We start from the raw sequence: 21,228 nt of genomic DNA, 5'->3' as shown, positions 1-21,228 counted from the left end.
GATGCTCTTGATTTTTGTGTGTACTGTTGCAGACTGCTACTATTGCAAGCCTGCACCTGGTGTCGCTAACAGTGAGCAGTTGATCACTTTTTTTTTTTATAAAGGCAGTTGGGTCACTTGAACACGTTTGAATAGTGCCAAGGTATGGGTATTGCTCCAACTCCTCGCCTCTCCGTATAGCTCTACCAAAATAATGTAATGTCCTCCCTAACTTTTGTGCACACAGGATGCCTAATCCTAGTGTTGATTCGTGGCCCATGGCCGCTAAAATCACTAGTGATGATGAAACAAGAAGAACGTTTTTTTTTTTGCGAGAAGGGATAACGTCATATTAAAAGAGAACAGAAACAAGTACAAGTGAATCCCTTTTTCCAAAAGGGCCCCTCGTGACTGAGAAATTACAACGAAGCCCTTCTTCTTTTTCCGCGGAAATGACTGCCTATGCTGCTCCTCGAACTGCATCGCTGCACTCCAGAACGCACCACCACCGTCGTTACCTCGCATCCAGACAAAGAAGCGGACGCACAAAGGTAAGCCGCCAGAAGTCCTCGGTAAACGAACATCGGCCGTCAAGCTTCCCAATCTTAACAACCCCTTCTCTCCACCCCCAGTGCGTTCCAGAACACAGTTCTGACACTTGCCAAGAGAGCAACAGCAGCACAGAAACCGAACCGTCCGCATCAGGCCGCCATGGAGCACCAAAGCAACCCAACCGGAAACCAAATCCGCCGCCGCCGCCGAACTCGCAACCCGGAAAAAGAAGCTGCCCAAAGGGAAGCACAACAGCTCCATCCCATCCAAAAGACAGAGCACAAACCTCCTCCTTGAATCTTGACCCGAAGCAGTGCCGCCGCCGGGGAAGACAAGCCCAAAGGAAGCGTCGGAGAACACGCGAGACCCGCCATCATCTCCGTCTCTGCCTCCGGGGAAGACAAGTCTGCAAGACATCGCCACCGGCGACATCCCGAGAAACCCTAAGCTACTCTATCTAGATCTAGGCTAGACTAGGAGCTATACAGCCGGACAACCAAATCCCCCGGTTCCCTTCCCTCTCCGGCGCCGACGCGGCCACCGGAGAAGAGGGGGGACCGGAGAGATTGGCGCCGGAACAGCGCTCGCCTCCGGTTCACCTCTCTTTACTGTAGCGGGGAAAAGAGAAGGGTCGCGAGAGAGAACGCTTACGAACATTCGTTCGAGTACAAATTTGATGCCGTCGTTGCAATCATATATAGTGCATATCAAATGCCATGTTTGTGTGCCACATAAACTAAGTTTTTTTTCTTCCAATTATGATACTTCCTACCTTGAGTATCACACTTAAACAAGTTTGTTGATCCTTGTATTCATTTTAAGAGTTTTGAGCGCTAGATGACAATGTGAAACAAGTTTAAAAATTATACATGCACTCATCTCTATAAATACATGCAAAGCCTATTTATTTCTAAGAGATTAAGCTAGTAGATCTTGATCATGGATTGACGAAGCCATTTCAGGTGCTTCCCTTTGATGGGCGTGTCATCTACCTTTAAAGTATAGCGCCGATTCAAACTAACTTCCACTACAAGAAAGACCGCACTTATTTTACATCTCTCATATTTTCCTATTCCTACTAGGTTCCAGACAAGCCTTAGTGATAGGAATAGAATATTGCTAACCTAGGCGAGGCAAGCCGTTACTATCACAACATCGGTAGTACAAAAATTACCAGCACCAACCCAATCAACCTCTAAACCGTGAGGTAAGAGAAGACTAGTCGCTCGACTAGTGCTCGACTAATCGCCCACAGAACGGAGCAGTGGAAACACGAACAGGACGCCCAAAAGGCCACCATAAAAAATATCACCCGGTCCCATTCCGTCACGCATTAACACGCCAGCCAAAAAACGTGTTCTCTGGTCGTGGAAGAAACAAGGAAGACAACGGAAAGAAAATGACCGATCCGAATAGTAAAATGTTTTCTTCACCTGCGCGCTGCGCCGTAAGCTAACCGCCGAACCGCGCCTCCCCGTCTTCCGTTTCCACTCAACTACCCCACGGCTGGCTCGCGGCGTCCACGGCGAGCTGCGCGGATCGGGACCGCCTGCGCAGGATCGACGGACGGGATTCGCTGGGCGAGCTGTTCCGGGCTGAACTGCCGTGTAAACACGCAGGCCCCAGAGCAGCCTTGAGTGGCCTCACCGTCCGGTCCGGCCACCGCATCGTGTCCCCTCTTCTGCGCCGCTTCTGGCTGTGGCCTCCGCTGTGGCCACGCTCTGCGCAAGCGCTAGGCCACGCACAAAATCGCCACACCTAGGCGGCTAGGCCACGCAGGGGAGGCAACAAAGAGCCGGGGCCTCAGAGGAACACGGAACGTGCGAGACATCGTCACTGTGAAAGGTAACCAGCTCACCCTATCCTTTCACGAATCCCATGGCGAACAGCGAGCACCGCACCTCCCCAGCCACTCGCGGCCACGTCATCTTCTCAGTTCATGTGATTGGTCAGGCTCCGTGCTTGGTGTTTTGCTCGTGCACCAGCACCATCATGGTAATCCGAACCTAATCAAATAGTACTCCAATCCCCACGCCTCCGAGCCTACCCCTTCGGTTCCGAACCTCTATATGCCAAATCGCAGTATGACCCTTCAATCTTTAGAGTATCACGAACTAAGCATCTTTATTCCCACATATTTCTTTTCAAAAAATATTATGATAGAAGCCCAACACCCTCTAAATGTTGATTGTTACCTGTATCTAAATTTTAAGAACAAATGCAAATTATTTCACATACATCATAAATTATTACACATCTCAACTTTTTTTTATCTCTTGTGAGCAAATGTGAAAAGAAAACGAGTTTTTTCAATGTAAGGTCCTGTTTGGGAAGGGCGTGTTAAAATTTAACAGGGTGTTAAACTTTAACACCCTCAAATAAAGGTGTTAAACTTTAGTATCTTGAGGTGTTTGGATGATCTGTTAAAATTTAACACCTTAGGTTGTAATTGACAACTTTACCCCTCATTACTCCTCTCAATGGCAGCCAAATACCCCTTCTTCCTTCTTCTCCTTCCTCCTCCTTCCTTCTTCCTCCTTTCCTGTGCCTGGCGCCTCCGGCCCCACCCCTGCTCGGTCCACGCCGTGCCCGGCGCCAGCGTCGGCGTCGGTGCTGCCGGCCGCCCCGTCGGCCCTTCCCCTGCGCCTGCCGCCTCCGGCCCCGCCCCGCCGCCGGCGTCCCCTACCGCGGCGCTAGCGGCCGCGCCCGCCCGAGCCCCCAACGCCACCACCGCGCCCGCCCGAGCCCCCACCGCCACCACCTGCGCCGCCCGCCGGTCCCCACACCACCGGATCGACCTCGCCCGCGCCCGCGCCCGCGCCCGCCGGCCGCGCCGCCCGCCGCCCGCGCGAGGCCGCCCGCGCTGGCCGCCGCCCGCCGCCCGCGCGAGGCCGCCCGCGCGAACCCGCCGCGTGCTGCCCAGCGCGGCATCCCGGCGCAAGAGCGGCGCGGACCGGCGGTGGCGCGCGATGGGCGGACCAGCGGCGGCGCGACGGGCGGACTGGCGGCGGTGCGCGACGTGCGGATCGGGGAAGGAAGATGGGGGCAGTGGAGGAGAGAGAAGAGGAGAGAGAGGGGGGCAACCAGGGAATAAGTGGGGAGGGGGACCACTTTTAACACTTTTAGCACATTTTAACACCCCCTCCATGTGTTTATGAAAAGAGGGGTGTTAAATTTTAACACTTCATCTTTAACACTTGTGTTTGGCAACCAAAAGTGTTAAAATCTGTTAAAAAGGGGATGTTAAACTTTAACACCCCCTTCCCAAACAGGCCCTAAGAAAAGAAAGAAAAGGGGATAGCATGTCTCTATCTCGGCATCTCCATACTCGTAGTATTTATTGGATGCGTCTCTTTCTTAGTATTAGCAAGTTATTCCGTGGACTCGAGCACTTGTGATTTTTAAATCGACTTTGTTTCCGCATTCGGATGTATGTGAACCTTCTAGAAAGTTTTTTTTCCCGCATTTGGATATCACTCCTGAGATTGGAGAATTGAGGATGCACGCAAACGTCATAGCGCAAAAAGGATTCGAATTAGCACAATATATCAACAATTCTTATTCATCAATGCATCTTATTATGTTGGTACATTTTCTTCCCTTTCGCTTTGACGATAAATTACTAGACTCAAACCGATACTGATGCTGCTTCTGTATCCTTGCCTATCCCCTATCTTTATTTTTCTCCGTCCGCTCTCTTTCTCTAATACTAACTGCTCGTCACTTATTCCGAAACGATTTCGGCTGAAACGAGCGAGGATGAGCTCGCACCAACGGAGTGTCCGAGCTTACACCAATGCAGTGTGCACACTTCGTCCAACAAATTTCAACGCCTCCACGGCCCCACCACTCCGGTAATGGATCCCTTCTCGCTCGCTTCCTTTTTTTTTTTATCCGACTACTTATTGCAGTTATTCTTAGTTGGATGAATTGAACCAGTGGATAAAAAATGTTTACTAGATAAAAATAAAATATTTTTGACTTTGTTATCTCTTTTGTAGAAGCGCAAAAACAAAATTAAAGTTCACAGAAAAATCTCGTTTAAATACTCAAAAATCAAGAATGGTTTAATTGTTTAAACGAAAAAACGGGCCAAGCAATTTTATTATCCAACTAAAAAGATAGTAATAATATTAAAGAGATCACTTACTATCGGATAAAAATTATGAGCAATAAGCGCGTTCACCCCTCGTATCATATCTATTTCTCTCGCCCCCACCCCCTTCCACTGGTTCACCTTCTCTTCTCTGTCGGGCTTCCTTTCCTGGCTGTGACGAACCACGTCTTCGCCCTTCGCCGGATCCTTTGCCGGCGACGAAGGACGAACCCACCAGGTACGCCCGCCCCTTCTCTTCCCTTCCTGCTGCGCGAAACGGAGCACCCGAAACCCTACTGTAGCTATTCGTGATTGTGTTCGATCTGACATAGTTACAGTATATACATGTATACTTACTAACTCAGATTTTTTTGCAAAATTATCGGGTGTACACCCATGTCCTATGCTGGATCCACCAATGCAGAATGGCGCAGAGCAATTGGGAAGCGGATAAGATGTGAGCCACCTTGATGTGTCATCCCGTCGGTTTCTGCGATTTTTTCCCGTTCGATTGGAATTGATCGATTCTCGTGCTTGTGATGCAGGCTCGACGTGTATATCTATGACTATTTGCTGAAGAGGAACCTGCAGACGACAGCGAAGGCCTTCATGGCGGAGGGGAAGGTTGCTGCTGATCCAGTCGGTAATCATCTCCTCCGCTCCGCTTTTGTTACCTTCGCCCTTTCGCATTTGTGCTGGGTTACGTTTTGACCGCGACAAGAGTTTAGTTATTGTCTGGGGCGTGAATTCGAATTTTGAAGTAGAGTGGCAGTTTTGAGCTTAAAATAGGAGTGCCAGTATGGAATAGTTCTTTTTTTTTTTTTTGGGGGGGGGGGGGTTGAAGTAGGGCATGGGATACTACTGAGTTGTCTATAGATTGGTTTTCAGCCAAATGGGATTATATGGTGTAATTTTGAAGGGGGCTGGAGAGTTTTGAGGACTATTTGGCAGAGAAGTTCTAAAGTAATATGGTGGTTTTGAGACTGAAAGAGGAGCTGGTGAAGACTGAAATGGGTGCATATCATCGCGAGAAACCACGTGATTTTATTTTCTTATCCAGACACACAATGGTTGTAGATTAGCTATTGTTATTGAGTGGATTTGCAGCGTGCTATGAGATTTTTGCATGAAAATGCACATGAATTTGATGGAGTCGGGAATCGATGCATCCTGTGATGTAACTAAGCTTTTGTTGTGCTGTCAAGAGTGCTCTAGTTGAAATGCAATAAATTTAGAATTCCAAACGCAATAGTGCATTTTATATCTGCTACCCCCCCCCCCCCCTTCTCGTTTTTTTGGCCTCGAAGCATTTGATTTAGATAATAGCTCACATTTGTACTTGTGAAGTGCATGGTGTTAGTGTATGGATGGATTGCAGATTGCAGATGCATGCAAAGCAGAAGCTGCATGAGTAGCGTTCATAACATCAAACATGATGCATCTGTATGGACCCTACTCACCAATAAGCTATTACTGATGATTTGCTAAATGCTGCTGCTATTTTATCCAGTGCCATTCAATCAAATTATCTCAAACATGCTATGTCTTGCTCGTGTTGAAGGTTTTCCTGAAGGTTCAAATAGTTCAATAATTACTTTGTCGCTTGTTCTTGAGTGGATGAAACCTTACATGTGAAGAGGCAGTACAGAGAGATTCGAGAGATGGAATATGAATATACCCAAATAACTATAGTTGGACGTTTGGTTAGGAGAGCCTTGAAATTAGCAATCCATGTGCCCAAACCATGAGATAGGCTATTAGTAGTTACCGCTACTCTTTCTATTACCTATTTTTTATGCTCTTCCGTGGCCTTTGTTGGGTTCCATCTCTAGCCTTCCGAACTTGCTTTGGGACTAAGACTTTGTAGCCTACTTGAAGTATCATTATGTCATACTGACTTGTGAAGTGCAATGCAGCAATTGATGCTCCTGGAGGGTTTCTCTTTGAGTGGTGGTCTGTCTTTTGGGATATATTCATAGCAAGGACGAATGAGAAGCATTCTGAAGTTGCAGCGGCATATCTAGAGGTAGCTTGGGATTGCTTAATTACAATGCATCTGTTTTTGTTTTTGATCTCACTGGTTGTAAATCTCTGTTGGATATATAGGCACAACAAATAAAGGCAAGAGAGCACCAGCAGCAGATGCAGATGCAGCAACTGCAACTTATGCAGCAAAGACATGCTCAACTTCAGCGAACTAATGCTAGCCATCCTTCACTTAATGGCCCAATAAACGCTTTAAACTCTGATGGCATTTTGGGGCCATCAACAGCTAGTGTTTTAGCTGCCAAGATGTATGAAGAACGCTTGAAGCACCCACATTCAATGGACTCTGAGGGATCACAGCTTCTTGATGCTAGTAGAATGGCTCTTCTCAAGTCAGCTGCAACAAACCATGCAGGGTGATCCACCAACCCCCAATTTTTCTCTTATGCACTTTTGCAAAAGGAAAAAAAGAAAAGGTTAAGCTAAAAACTGATATGTTTGCGGTACTCACACAACTTACCATTTTGTGGAATTAGGCAATTAGTTCCGGGGACTCCTGGAAACGTGTCTACCACTCTTCAGCAAATCCAGGCTCGGAATCAGCAAACAATTGTGGGTTCTTGGTTCCATCTTGTTTATTCAGTTTGCAAGTTCTTCCACTAGTTAACTAAATGTATGCGCTGCTAACCTGAGTGTTCTTTCTAACAGGATATTAAGGGTGAAGGTAACATGGGAGTACCTCAGAGATCTTTGCCCATGGATCCATCATCCTTATATGGACAGGGAATAATTCACCCTAAACCTGGATTGAGTGGTGCAGGTGAGCCCTTCCCCCCGTCTGTTGTGAGTTCCACCTATGTCGCTAAAGCTAGCACTCTGATATAGGAGCACCTTATTTAGAACACCTAGCCTCTATCGCTGCAGGTACATATGCCCACCAGTCACAAATGATGCAATAAGCGACATTTTGGACATCAACACGGTCCCCCAAACATAGCTTTAAGCACTAGTTTATACCTAATATAATTATAAAGTACAAACAAAACTATAATATTACGTAACTGCTGTTCCAGATAAATCTATCCATCATCGTCAAGCATTTACAAAATATGAAGTGGTGTTGATGGACAAATTTTAATTGCTTGGACTGCATGCAACAACAACAATATTAGCACTTCTCAAATAATATTTTTTCCCACATGCCTGCTGAACCATGTCCCTCTTACTATCTTACTATCACTAAAAGTCTTTGTTGTTATACTTACTTTGACGGCTTAGATTGTGCCATACCACAGTATAATGCTGTAACAGATGGATATGTTTGCAAGTAATTGGTAAAGAGCTACAATTTTTTTTCTTTTGATTGATTGGAGAGACTCTTTTGTATAATGTGAAGCATTCATTTCAAGATTATCATATATTTCACATTCTTTTTGCTCCTTGTTTTTGAGATACCTTCTGTTTTCAACAGGACTGAACCAAGGTGTGAGCGGTTTACCATTGAAGGGCTGGCCGCTAACTGTAAGCTCTGCAGCAGCAACAACAACATAAAACCTTACACACCCATGTTTTTATTTGGAATCTGACCGCCTATGAATATCCGTGCAACCATCTTACAGGGAATTGATCAATTGCGGCCGAATCTAGGTGCTCAAATGCAGAAGCCATTTCTTTCAACACAGTCACAGTTCCAACTTATGTCACCACAGCAGCAGCAACAATACTTAGCACAGGCCCAAGCACAAGGGAACCTTGGCAACTCAACTAATTATGGGGATATTGATCCCCGTAGACTTACAGCGCTGACCAGGAGTGGGTTGAATGGTAAAGATGGACAACCTGCTGGAACTGATGGGTGTATTAGTTCCCCTATGCAATCCAGTTCACCCAAAGTCAGACCAGACCAAGAGTATCTCATAAAGGTCAGATTGCTTTAGATGTGTGCTTTCATTGAGTTTGTCTTTTAAATCTGTATATTCTCTGGCTCTAGTTTGTTGGGATCTCCCTATATCTGAAAAGGTATCCACATGCAGCAGACATCTTCACAGCAACCGCAGGAGCAGCTTCAACAACAGCAGCAGAACCAACAGCAGCAGCAGCAGCAGCAGCAGAGCCAGCAGCAACAAATGCAGCAGGTACTGACAGTACGCCCAACCTATGTATGTCATGTTCTATTCTTGGTTGTTGACTCACATGTGGGCTTGTCCCCTTGTGCATCTACTGCTGCAATTCTATCAACAAATTCGAACTTATTGCGAAACACTTAGATATAGAGTGCCAATGGAATTAAGATGTTTATCTGCGAAGGCCTTAAAAGCACACTAGATGGTGCAGTGATGATTTGCATCCTGCCATTCTTCTCAAAACAGGGGTGGTTCCATGAGTGTACTATGGTCTTCTTCGTAAATTCCATGGTTCTTAAGAAGATGCTGAAATGACATGAAATTGTTGATGGGGGGAGTTTTGTTTTCTTGAAAATGATGCCAACAGGGAATGCCACACAGAAGTGACGCATGAGGAATATGCATATATTCACTGTATTTTATATACAATATGGTTAAAGCTGCTGAGATCAGCTGGGGGGATTGTTTGGAATGCTGCAGGCCTGGTTCTGCAGCTGAGTCGAACTTCATGACATCGAATGTTTCTAGTAGTCTACTGTTAGGACTTCATGTCACATTTCTTTTTGCAATATTCCCCACTTTTGCATTTATTTGAGGCCAAATTGGCCAAAGAAATCAAAATGGTATTTACTCTAATTGGAAAAGAGTAAAGTTGCCATTTTCATACATTGGAGATAGTTTGGAGAACATGATATGTAAATTTGCATACTGTAACGTAGAATTTGTCTTCTTTAACGAGTGCATATACTCTATGATCCCTGGAAAAGTATTTCACTTTTTGAGATGACTAATACTGAGCACTCAGATATTTATCCTTTTATTTGCTTCAATTGCATGAGTTATTGCAATTCAGTTCTTATTAAGAACTGATATGCTTGCCATTTGTCTTACATGCTCCTTATTCTGTAATTATTTATTATTTCCAGAACAATAGAAAAAGAAAGCAGCCTACATCATCAGGACCAGCAAATAGTACTGGTACAGGAAACACTGTGGGTCCTTCAGCCAATTCCCCACCATCTACACCATCCACACATACGCCTGGGGATGGACTTGGAATGGCTGGTAATATGTGCCACGTTCCGAAGAATTTAATGATGTATGGTGCAGATGGAACTGGACTTGCCTCCTCTTCAAATCAAATGGTTAGAGCTTTTACTCTTAAAGTATACCCCTGGATGTATACAATCTTTATATGATATGGATTGGTAACCCGATTGCTGTATGTGACAGGATGATCTTGAGCAGTTTGGTGATGTGGGCTCTTTGGATGATAATGTTGAATCCTTCTTATCCAACGACGATGGAGATGCCAGGGATATTTTTGCTGCACTCAAAAGAAGTCCCGCAGAGCCTAATCCAACCACTTCGAAAGGTAATATCTGTGATGTTCTTGATTGTTTTTGCAAGCATCAAATGACATGCCCTTTTGTTTCTAGGTTTTACTTTCAGTGAGGTTAATTGTTGGCGCACAAGCAACAGCAAAGTTGTTTGCTGCCACTTCTCTACAGATGGCAAGATTTTGGCTAGCGCTGGACATGAAAAGAAGGTAAAACTGCCATGCAATTATGATTTTGGTTCCAGAAGTGGCACTTTTTTTGGGAACCTCTGATGTTTCTGAGACTGGTGTACTTTATTTTTGTTGTATAGGCTGTACTTTGGAACATGGAAAATTTCCAGACACAGTATACGTCAGAAGAGCATGGCGGTATTATTACCGATGTCCGTTTCAGGCCTAACTCTAATCACCTGGCGACATCATCTTTTGATAGAACTATTAAACTATGGAATGCTGCAGATGTAAGTTACTTGTCCATGATAGGTTTTAAGGATATTATACCTCCTATAGCAACGTTACAATTATGCCATAAATGTAATTACAACTAATCCATATTGTCCCCATGTCACAAAAGGTAACAAGGTCCAACCATGGCATGAATGAATTGGAATATAAATAATAACTTTTCCCCCTTTTGTATTGATCTTGAAATTATGTTCTACTATGACATCCGAGTTCAATGCACCAATATAATGACATCTTGAAATCTTGCATTCTTGAAATTATTTTCTACTATGACATCCGAGTTCAATGCACCAATATAATGGGTAAAATATGCCATCTGTGTGACTTGACTTGCCTTGCCTTTCCTTGAATCTTAAGTTTTTGTATGCACTTGCATTTGGTACAGTATTGCTTATGCTAAAATATATTTTGCAGCCTGGATTCTCTCTGCACACGTTCACTGGGCATAGCTTCCAGGTCACATCGTTAGATTTCCATCCAAAGAAAACTGATCTTCTGTGCTCTTGTGATGGCAATGGTGAAATCCGGTACTGGAATGTGACCCAGCTTACGTGTATGCGTGCCATAAAGGTTGTTGATATTCCTTCTACCCTATGGGTGTGTGGAGAAAGAATCTATGAATTTAGTAACTCATAGTTTTGTCCGACTTTGTCTTCCTTGTACAGGGTGGTACTGCCCAAGTTCGGTTTCAACCTAATGCTGGACAATTTTTAGCCGCGGCTGCTGAAAACATGGTTTCGATATTTGATATCGAGACACATGGGAAAAAATACACTCTGCAGGTTCTGTTCGTGAATACCCAGCATAACATCTCTTTCTTTTGTTCAAAAAGTTCCCCTGCGCTACATTTTCCTTCTCTAGAACCCTGCACATGCACATCTTAAATTCCTTAACATACTGTTGGTATATAACTGTATTAAGATGTATTTCTTTTTCTCTGTTTTGGAGTAATGAAGCTCCTCTCTTTTTCTGTGCTTTACTAATTGGGAGTTTTCCATATGATGTGAACCTGAAGTACTTGATTTGTATTCTCAGGGTCATAACACCGATGTGCAGTCAGTGTGTTGGGACAACAGCGGGGAATATCTTGCCTCCGTCAGTCAGGACCTAGTTAAGGTTTGGTCAATATCATCAGGAGAGTGCATTCATGAGCTTAGCTCCAATGGCAACAAGTTCCATTCCTGTGTATTCCACCCAAGCTATACCAGTCTATTGGTTATTGGAGGCTACCAGGTAATTTTGTGACTTTATTGAACCTAGCCATCACTACCAAGGACCCATTTTGAGGAAGTGTACATCGTTGTATGTTTGTACTGCAAAACTTGTTGGAAGCTTATTCCTAATCCCTTTGATCACAAATGCATTTGACATTTTAGTGTGGGGCACAAGAACTTAGGAGGTGAGGTGAAAGGATCATCCTGACCTCAATTAATCCTATCTAAAGTGCTCTTGGGAAACGAGACATGGAAAAAAAAATTAGTTAATGATAGAATTGATGAAGGGTAAAACTGGAACAAATGAGGTAAAATTACCTAGAAATCTTAGCTTATAAAGGATAGAATTGATGAAGGGTAAAACTGAAATAAATGTGGTAAATTGCCAACAAATCTTAGAATGAAGTTTTGTTAGCAGTAGCACTTGTCCCTTCTCCAGGGTCAAGGTGTACTCTGGTCGCATGGGTCTTTAACATGTCTCTGGAAGTATTCTCACTAAAATTCTGATCATGCAGTCTCTCGAGGTATGGAACATGGTGAAGAACCAGAGCCTGACAGTACAAGCTCATGAAGGTCTGATTGCTGCGCTGGCACAGTCACCAGTGACAGGGATGGTAGCTTCTGCAAGCCATGATAACTCCGTCAAGGTGTGGAAATAACAAAAACAACAATAATGAATCTAGGTAGCTTTTCTTTACCGGGTAATTGATATTTCTCCGATCGAGGCATAAAATGTGGGTGAGCTTGGTGTCGTGGGCGATTGTGTTGTACTCATACTCCGGCAAATAAGGAAGAGTAGTAGTAGCAGTAGCTGGTTGCCTGTCATGGTTGAGCTGTTTAAGTGCTTGTTGCAGCGAGTTTGTGGATGTGTTGTATTTATCCTGATAGGCTGTTTGTGTAGCTCAGGGAAAAAAAGAATAGAACACTGGCTGAAAGGTGGCCGCCTGTTCTATTTTTATTTATGATGTATCATATGTAACTTTTTAATGTTTCAATTGAAACTCGCTGCAATTGGCCTCTGACGGTTCGTTGGGAATTTGCGTCTTGTTGCAGCTGTGTGTTTGATCTACTTGTGTTGCAATGCGCCCCATAATGCAATCTCTTTCCGGAATCCATTAGGATGATATCTTGGAAATGATAAGCTGGTTGCAAATTTTGATTCGCGGTGAATGGAAAGGACGGTCTGATTTTTCTTTTTAAGAAAAAGGGAAATTAGTGCTGACATGCTGTGTGACGTAAATAACGCAATTTAGAACCTGCTTCAGCGGAGTAAATACGAAAAAAATTTCCGGTAAAAATGAACGAATTAATTTTTTTCCTATTTGTGCCTAGTATTCATTCGTTCAGGTTGCTAAAATCACAGTGATCAATGCAAAACATATGAGGCTTTTAAGGTTTGCATATAACACCTCGATCGCCAATGGGCCAAAGGATGGTAGAAATGGAGAGGAATCATGAGACAGATCTCGGCATTTAACATGTTGCTAACAAAATGGCAGTACCCAGCAGTAGCAAGGCCATATTTAAAGCAGAGGGTTCACCAAGAAAGAACACCACCACTGACTGGGGAGAGCAAATTGCAGCGCCAGCCAAATGGTGATGGTGTCAACCAGAAGAGCGCCGTCGCTGTTTGCTATCGCGATGGTGGTGGCGCTCCTCGTTTCCTCCTCCTGTGATGCCGCGTCTAGGGATCGGGCCGACCCGGTGTGCGAGGTGATGGTGCCGTGCAACGTGCTTGACTGCACGCAGTACTGCATCAACGCTGGGCTGCATCAGAAGGGCTTCTGCACCGCCAAGCCCGACCTCCAGTTCTACTGCTGCTGCCCCGTCGTGACCGCCTGATCCGTCCAAAACGTCGTCGTGGTCTAGTTCTAGAGATGTCCTTCGGCCACAATCAATGGACACGATCTTTCTGTTCCATTCCAGTATATGAATAATTGTTTTGTAGTAGTATTTTTTGCTGCCGGTATCTCGTCGATCCTTTCTCGATACGGCGATCAATGCACACAGATACTCTAACGTACCAGCATATAAACACCTCTTCAATCAATAATGGGTGAGATATGCATACAGGATTCGAGATTTTGCACGCATTTAATGGCATCCATGCTTGGGGTAACAAGGCTATCCTGTATTTTTTTTGTACATATATAAGTACTAGCGGGAACAAAGAAAACCAGATTCATCAGAGAAGGAGCGGTGGAAGGAGATGGCAGCGTCAAGGCGCTTGGCTCCTGTTGCAGCCATGGTAGTAGTAGCGCTTGCTGTTGCCGCCTGCTCCGCGTCCAGGGACGCTCCTGGGAACGACGTGGTGACCATACAGCCACAGGACGACCCCAAGTGCGAGGTGATGGTGCCGTGCAGCCTGAGGCGCTGCGTGGCGTACTGCGCCCGGATCGGGCTGCAGCCCAAAGGCTTCTGCAACGGCAAGCCCGACATGCAGGTCTACTGCTGCTGCCTCGTCCCGCCACCATGAAATAGATGTGTGTAACCTGCAGCGATGAAGAATTAATCGTGCAAGTATTTGCGGGCGCAAGCATAATCCAGAGGCAAAGTGCCAATAAATTTTTGTTCTGTGTTTTATTTACAAAAAAGGAATTTGTTCGGTGTAAATCTTTGCAAGGCCGGACGCGGCCCATTTTGCTGCACTGGCCCAGCGTGGACGACCCACAGATAGATGCGAGAGGGCCCCTCTGATGTCCTCGGGCCGGCCCAGAGGCACAACTCTCAGCGCTTTCTTCTTCCTTGCTGCAACTGCATGGGATATCCATCGCCGTTTTTACCTTGGGAATAGGTAAGGTTCAGGATGTTTCCTGCAAACCCTAACCCTAGCACAGTCACTGGCAGGGTAGTGCCTGCAGAGCCTAGCAGTGTTTCAGAGCCTTTTGACTTTTAGGTCCCCTCTTTCCGAGGTTGGCTCTGCTACCCTGCCCTCGTACTCGCATCCGTTGCATCGACATCGTAATCTCGTCAGCAGTAAATGAGAGCGCATCTGATCCTGATCTGGGTGCCTGCTCTGCTCTGCTCTGCTCTGCCGTAGGGTTGCCGCCGCCGCTGCACGCTGATTTACTGCTGACTTACTGCTCTGACCATCGGTTTGGCTTGTGTGCCACCCATCCATTGGAATTCACTCGTCGGGCGATGCAAAAATTTGGTGCCGATTATTCGATTTGTGGTGACAGCGTTCGTTAGAAGAAGCATAATAAAAGCCAGCTCACCCTATGAAATGTGAAGACATGTAAAAAAAAAATCTTCCTGGCGGGTATGATACACTGTAGTCCACAGTGGTATAAGTAGGGAGGGGCCGGGTAGGACCGTTGTTAATGTGCTCCATCATCCATTTCATGGAGCGTTTGCTGTTGTAGTACGTTTCAACAACCCTGCATCATCCATTTCAGTGTGATCTTGCGGGCGAGATTTTGATATGCGTCGTTAGTTGCATTATTTATCGACAAATGCACAAAAAAAGTCAGAGCAAACCAAACCAATGACAGGAGTGATGTCGAAGCAATCGAGCTTGCAACTTGATCCAGGGAAGGAACATCGGAAAGTGACAGGAGTAACTTCACAGCCGCCCAGAGACGACCTAGCTGCATGCTTGCACATAGCTGTTCCTGTTCGGGAGCAATTCAAGGATATCTCATCTGTCTATGCATGTCCAAATCTGATGCTTTCTTTGAAATTGACTCCAACGAATTGAATCGAGAGGCTCTTCTTCTTCGATCCGGGAGATAAGATCGATCGTTGAACAATATATAGGGGTTCGTCGTCCATGTAATGTATACATCGATCAATATAATGCCGGCACGTTTGGATTTCCTTGCATTGCGACTGGTGTTAATGCAAGAGTCACGGTCGAGGCCTGTCGTTTGCATTTCCTTGCATTGCGACTAGTTATTGCTAACGAGAGGCTCTCTATAAAGTCAATAATCTACCTACAATACTGTAGTTGAAGAGAAAAGGATACACAACATTTTTTTCGTATATCTATCAACAATGCAAGTTGTACTAGAAAAAGCAAATAACTTAAAATAGCTGGGGAAAAAAATTAATGCTTGGGGCCGGCGAATGAAGATGTATGGTAAGGGACCAAGTTTGGACAAGCTAAGCAAGGGCATGAACGACGGGCAAACAACCTAGCTGGGAAATAAAGGCGGAGAACGTTGGGTGAGGAGGCGAAGCTGAAGTGCCCAAAGGCCCCAAACCAATGCCAAATTGCCAAGCTCCTGAGCCCTTGAGTAATGCAAGATCTAGCTAATCGTGACCGATGCATCTGCTTGCTATAGCAAAGCAATGCATTCCGGCTGATCAAAAAGAAGAAGGGACCAACGACCTATCTGTGCGAACGAATTGAATGGTCCCCTCGTTCGTCGATCTTTAACGGTGATCGCCGGCCGGCCAATGCTAGGAGCTAGTAGATGGAAGGAGGAGATCCGCGCAAGATTCAGACACGCTAGAAAGCATGCAAAGTACCGGCCGGTCTCTGCCGACAGGTTTACACCGGCAGCCAGCCAGCTCCGTTTCGCTATGCATTATTGGATCTGTGCGCGTGTGCATGCTTGGTCTAAGGTCTATACGCTGCATGCGCATGTTCATCGCAGCTGCCAACGTAACTGCTTGTTGGCGGGAGGAGGACGGACGGAGGCGATGAATGTTTGTTGCTCCTGTTTCCTCTCGTGAGGTAGCTAGAGCGGCCCCCTTTCCGGTACAAGATCGAAATCTGCGGCCGAACTTGCACGCCACCGTCGGTCTAGAGCGCACCTGCCCTGTTCGTACGTACGTGATCCATGGGTGCCCCTGTTCGTACGTACGTGATCCATGGGTGGTGAAATGCCAGCCGAATTCAACGTACGTACTCCTTTTTTTTAAAAAAAAATTCAACGTATGTACGTACATCCGTGGGCGATTGAATCGAACGTACGCGTACTCACGTACGTATACCGGCCCCACTATAGCTAAAGCTAGCCATCCTCAAGCTGCCTGACACCATTTTGCATCTGCGTTCGTTCATCGGTGATTGATAACAATGTAGCAGTAGTAGGAGAGCAGTAGTTGTTGCAGTGTTATGGAAATAATGCAGGCTGGCCGGGCGCCCGCCAAACACGAACATGAAGGCGTGCCACCAGATCGCATTGCGCGTCGATCGATTGCTCGCTAGCTAGCTGCAGCGTGTCAGCAATAAGGGAGAGTATTAAGCACGCAATATGTCTCCACAAGGGCACATTCAAAACTCCCCCATCTAATGACCAATTAAGGGCTATTGCTGCGGACAAATAAAGCAACAACCAAACCAATGCAAGGAGCCAACAGGGCTATTGCTGCATGCTTAGGGTTCACTGTTCAGCAGCTAGCACGTACTGCACACGCCGCGCTGGGGTCAGAGGACCCAAGGGTACCACACCTAGCTATTGGCCCATATATATTACGCTGCTCCGTACACGTCCACGTACGCCGGGAGTATCATGCATGCATGTACGGGACTCACGTACGCATCAATCAATTTTAACTCCTACACAGTTATTTATTATTTACATCTGGATCAATATCTCTCAAACTTAATTTGTTAGAAAAAAATTAAAGTCGGAATCTTAAAAAAAAATTTGACGGTCGGAATCTTAATTTGGAATGAGTTGTTAAATCTTAATTGATTTGGGGGACGAAAAACTCAAAATACTAGCAAGTAGTGTATGATGTACTGGTATTACGAAAAGGTATCCGGCGGATGCACAGCGGCTGATGTACGTGACCGCCGCGGCCGGTAGACCGTGACTCTGGTAAAAGCTGAAATTAATTAAGAAAAGCACTGCACAGCCTTGTTCCAGTACATCCATTGGCCATGCTCATGCTCCATGTTCGTCATGCATGTCGATCACGGATAGCGTGTGTGCTTGCAGGAGCTAGCTACCCCGGCCGCCCCGCGATTATTTCTAGCTACCTGCGTGCACACTGCAAGTACGTAGCTACTGTGGGAGGAGTAACACGTATTACTACATCTAATAAGCAGTAGTAGCCGAGTAGCTAGCTAGCTAAAAGAAGCTGATCAACGCGTTGCCGTTGCCGGCCTGCCTAGCTTTCATGTCAAAGACAAATCAGCTGGCGAATTACGTATTTCCTTCGTTTTTGAACATATGACATTATTAGCCATTTCGAACAAGTAAGTTAATTTTTAACCAATAACTTATTTAAACATCATCATATATTTGAAAACGTATGCAAATTAAGCCCTTAATTAATCACGGCGGCCGTGGCCTAACCGATGAGCCAGCGGTTAGTTGGCCGCTGGTAGCTACGGCGACCCGCATTAACCTCCAAAATCTCAGGCGGGCATACGCCATCTGGTGGCGGTATACGTGCGCGTGCGTGTATACCCATCCCAAGCAACCACACACACCAACCGCCACCGAAACAGCATACCACCCGCAGGCTTCCACTTCTATATAGCGCCACACACACGCACATCTCCTGCTCCTGCCAAGCTAGCTGAGCCAGCCACCTTACTCGACTCCCTACTAGTCAAGTAGTGAGTGTCACTGCGTCGTGCTCTGTCACTTACTCTGCGTGACCAACCAACCGGCCCACCTCCATGGAGCTGCTCGCGCTGCTCACGGTGCTTCTGCTTGCGCACGCGGCGGCGTACCTTGCGTGGCAGGCCGTGTCGCGTCGCCGGCGGTCGCGCTGCTACCTCCTCGACTACGCGTGCCACAAGCCCTCCGACGACCGTAAGGTCACCACGGAGACGGCCGGCGCGGTGATCGAGCGCAACAAGCGGCTGGGCCTCTCCGAGTACCGGTTCCTCCTCAAGGTCATCGTCAACTCCGGCATCGGCGAGCACACCTACTGCCCGCGCAACGTCCTCGAGGGCCGCGAGGAGACCCCCACCCACGCCGACTCGCTCGAGGAGATGGACGACTTCTTCGCCGACGCCGTCGCCACCGTCCTCTCCAGGACCGGCGTCCCCGCGCGCGACGTCGACCTCGTCGTCCTCAACGTGGGCTCCTTCTCCCCGGAGCCGTCGCTAGTGTCCCGCCTCGTGCGGCGGTTCGGCATGCGGGAGGACGTCATGGCCTACAACCTCTCCGGGATGGGCTGCAGCGCCGGGCTCATCGCCGTCGACCTCGCCCGGAACGTCATGCTCACGCGCCCCCGCACCGTGGCGCTCGTCGTCACCTCCGAGTCCTGCGCCCCCAACTGGTACGTCGGCACCGACAAGTCCATGATGCTGGGGAACTGCCTCTTCCGCTGCGGCGGCGCCGCCGCGCTGCTCACCAACGACCCCGCCCTCCGGCACCGCGCCAAGATGGAGCTCCGGTGCCTCGTCCGCGCCAACATCGCCGCGCACGACGACGCGCACGCCGCCGCCGTGCACCGCGAGGACGCCGACGGTCGTCTCGGCGTCAGCCTCAGCAAGGCGCTCCCCAAGGCCGCCGTCCGCGCCTTCACCGACAACCTCCAGCGCCTCGCCCCCCGCATCCTCCCAGCCCGCGAGCTCGCGCGCTTCGCCTCCCGCCTACTCCTCCGCAAGCTCCTCAAGAAGCCCAAGGCGGCGGGGGCGGGGGAGGGCCCCAAGATCGACTTCACCACCGGCGTCGACCACTTCTGCCTCCACCCCGGCGGGACGGCGGTGATCGAGGCGGTGAGGAAGAGCCTGGGGCTCACCGCCCACCACGTGGAGCCGGCGAGGATGACGCTGCACCGGTGGGGGAACACGTCGGCGAGCAGCCTCTGGTACGTGCTGTCCTACATGGAGGCGAAGCGGCGGCTGAAGCGCGGGGACAGGGTGCTCATGGTCACCTTCGGGTCGGGGTTCAAGTGCAACAGCTGCTACTGGGAGGTGAGCAGGGACCTCGCCGACGCCGGGGCATGGGAGGACTGCATCGACCAGTACCCGCCGGAGACACTGGTGAACCCCTACATGGACAAGTTCGGATGGGTCAACGACATCCAGGGACAGGGAGGCGGCTTCGTCTTCTAATCATGCATCATCAGTTGATTAATCGATTAATTAACACCGTCGCCAGTTGTTATTATTAATCCATTCCATTCGTCGTCTTTTAGATGTACATGCTCTGCTGCAAAGAAGGAAGAAGTTTGTAGCAGGGTGTGCGTGAAAAAAAAAAGATACAAGCAAGGTGGTATTGTACCCGGAAGCATTTTATATTTCTTGTATGTGTGTATATGCGGCTTTGAACCTTTACAGGAACATATACATTTGATAATTACCCCCTGGTCTGAAATAGAATTATTTTCTTGCATTGCTTCCTCAAGTTAACGCATGCATATGCTTTGTTTGCATGGAGAAAAATCTTGAGTACGTACCATTGATTCAGCAGTCGCCGGAAGAGATGAGTTGGGTAGCCTCTTTCTCGATGCACCATCCTGCTGCATGTCCTGTTCCATGCACCAAGCAAACAATGGATCGCTGGCTTGGCCTTGGCGGTTACTCATGAATGGAATGCAGCGGACATGCGGTCATCCGGTGGTGGTGGTCATGATTCATGAATGTTGCCTCGCTAGCTGGTCGGCGTTGGTGGTATGACAATCGGAGAAAGGTAACCGACGACAAGGCACAGGAACATGGGCCTGGACAAGGACGCCGGCGACAGAGGAGAAGGCGCGCAACGACAACCAAGCTATTGAATGGATATTCCTACTCTTACTCCTACTCCTACTATGCTATATGCATCTAGTGTCCCGTTCCCGTGTCCTTTGGTGCCTCTGCTTTGTTCGCTGAATTTGTGCCATGCAGATACAGAGCAAGTGCCAACTGGATGGATGGACGGAGCCTTGACTCTCTTCTACATAGGGGGTGCTTGGATCCCTTGCTACACCTTGCTTTGCTTAGCTGGGCAAGGGGGCCCTGTTTGTTTCCCACCTCCTAAAACTTTAGCTTCTAAAAAGTTTTAGTCAGTTTTTAGTTCATGATCTAAAACATGTTTGGTTCCACCTTCTAAAACTGACTAAAAGCAATAAATGTTGGGGCAAAATAACCATACTACCCTCCCCATGCCTCTGCTCCTTGTTTGCCCACATCTCCCCTCCTCCCACTTCCCTGCACACACGCACCCTCCTCCCCGCCGGCGCCCCTCCCTCTCACTGCCCCCGCCAGCGGTGGCCGGCGCCCTTCTCCCGCCGGCACCGCCCCCTCCCCTCCTCCCGTCGGCGCCCCTCCCCTCTCTCCTTCCTCCGGCCGCCGCCCTCTACCCAGCCGCCGCGCCCCTAGTTTCTTCACCATGTTAAGATTGTTTCTGAAAGCTTCAAACTTCTGAGTAGATAATGCTTTGGTGAATCCATCTACTAACTGAATCACCTGGAAGGTATAAAATCAAATCTCCAATTGCTCCTTTGTGACCTCTTTTGTGACCAAAAATTAAAATCCAATCTTGATCTGCTTTAGCTCTTGTATGAAAGACTAGATTTCCCTGAAAGATAAGTCCCCCCAGATTATCACACCCATAGACAGGGGAATTTGATGGT

The 21,228-nt window shown here is 47.5% G+C and overlaps 2 protein-coding genes across 3 annotated transcripts; both read left to right on the top strand.

Moving 5' to 3' along the window:
• The first annotated feature begins 4,739 nt into the window (after positions 1-4,739).
• On the top strand, positions 4,740-12,823 carry LOC101759920 (transcriptional corepressor LEUNIG_HOMOLOG). Of its 2 annotated transcripts, none has more exons than XM_012848807.2 (18): positions 4,740-4,865; positions 5,052-5,084; positions 5,173-5,270; positions 6,544-6,653; positions 6,734-7,029; positions 7,150-7,225; positions 7,322-7,433; positions 8,085-8,134; positions 8,233-8,535; positions 8,650-8,748; positions 9,663-9,881; positions 9,970-10,111; positions 10,176-10,285; positions 10,387-10,536; positions 10,955-11,110; positions 11,206-11,322; positions 11,576-11,773; positions 12,270-12,823. In XM_012848807.2, exons 2-18 carry the CDS (start codon positions 5,053-5,055, stop codon positions 12,411-12,413), a joined length of 2,412 nt encoding a protein of 803 aa, XP_012704261.1. In that variant the 5' UTR covers positions 4,740-4,865; position 5,052; the 3' UTR covers positions 12,414-12,823. The 2 variants fall into 2 exon arrangements, with proteins under 2 accessions (XP_012704261.1, XP_004954332.2); XM_004954275.3 differs by having other exon boundaries at positions 8,647-8,748.
• Positions 12,824-18,205: 5,382 nt separating this feature from the next.
• On the top strand, positions 18,206-20,006 carry LOC101759515 (3-ketoacyl-CoA synthase 3). Its single transcript, XM_004954274.4, has one exon. The coding sequence runs from the start codon at positions 18,338-18,340 to the stop codon at positions 19,724-19,726; it is 1,389 nt and encodes a 462-aa protein (XP_004954331.1). The 5' UTR covers positions 18,206-18,337; the 3' UTR covers positions 19,727-20,006.
• The last annotated feature ends 1,222 nt before the right edge of the window (positions 20,007-21,228 follow it).

The sequence above is a fragment of the Setaria italica genome, chromosome I (assembly GCF_000263155.2).
Source record: "Setaria italica strain Yugu1 chromosome I, Setaria_italica_v2.0, whole genome shotgun sequence".
Classification (NCBI taxonomy): domain Eukaryota; kingdom Viridiplantae; phylum Streptophyta; class Magnoliopsida; order Poales; family Poaceae; genus Setaria; species Setaria italica.
The sequence above is the reverse complement of the archived record's forward strand: the minus strand, read 5'-3'. Positions and strand labels throughout refer to the sequence as shown.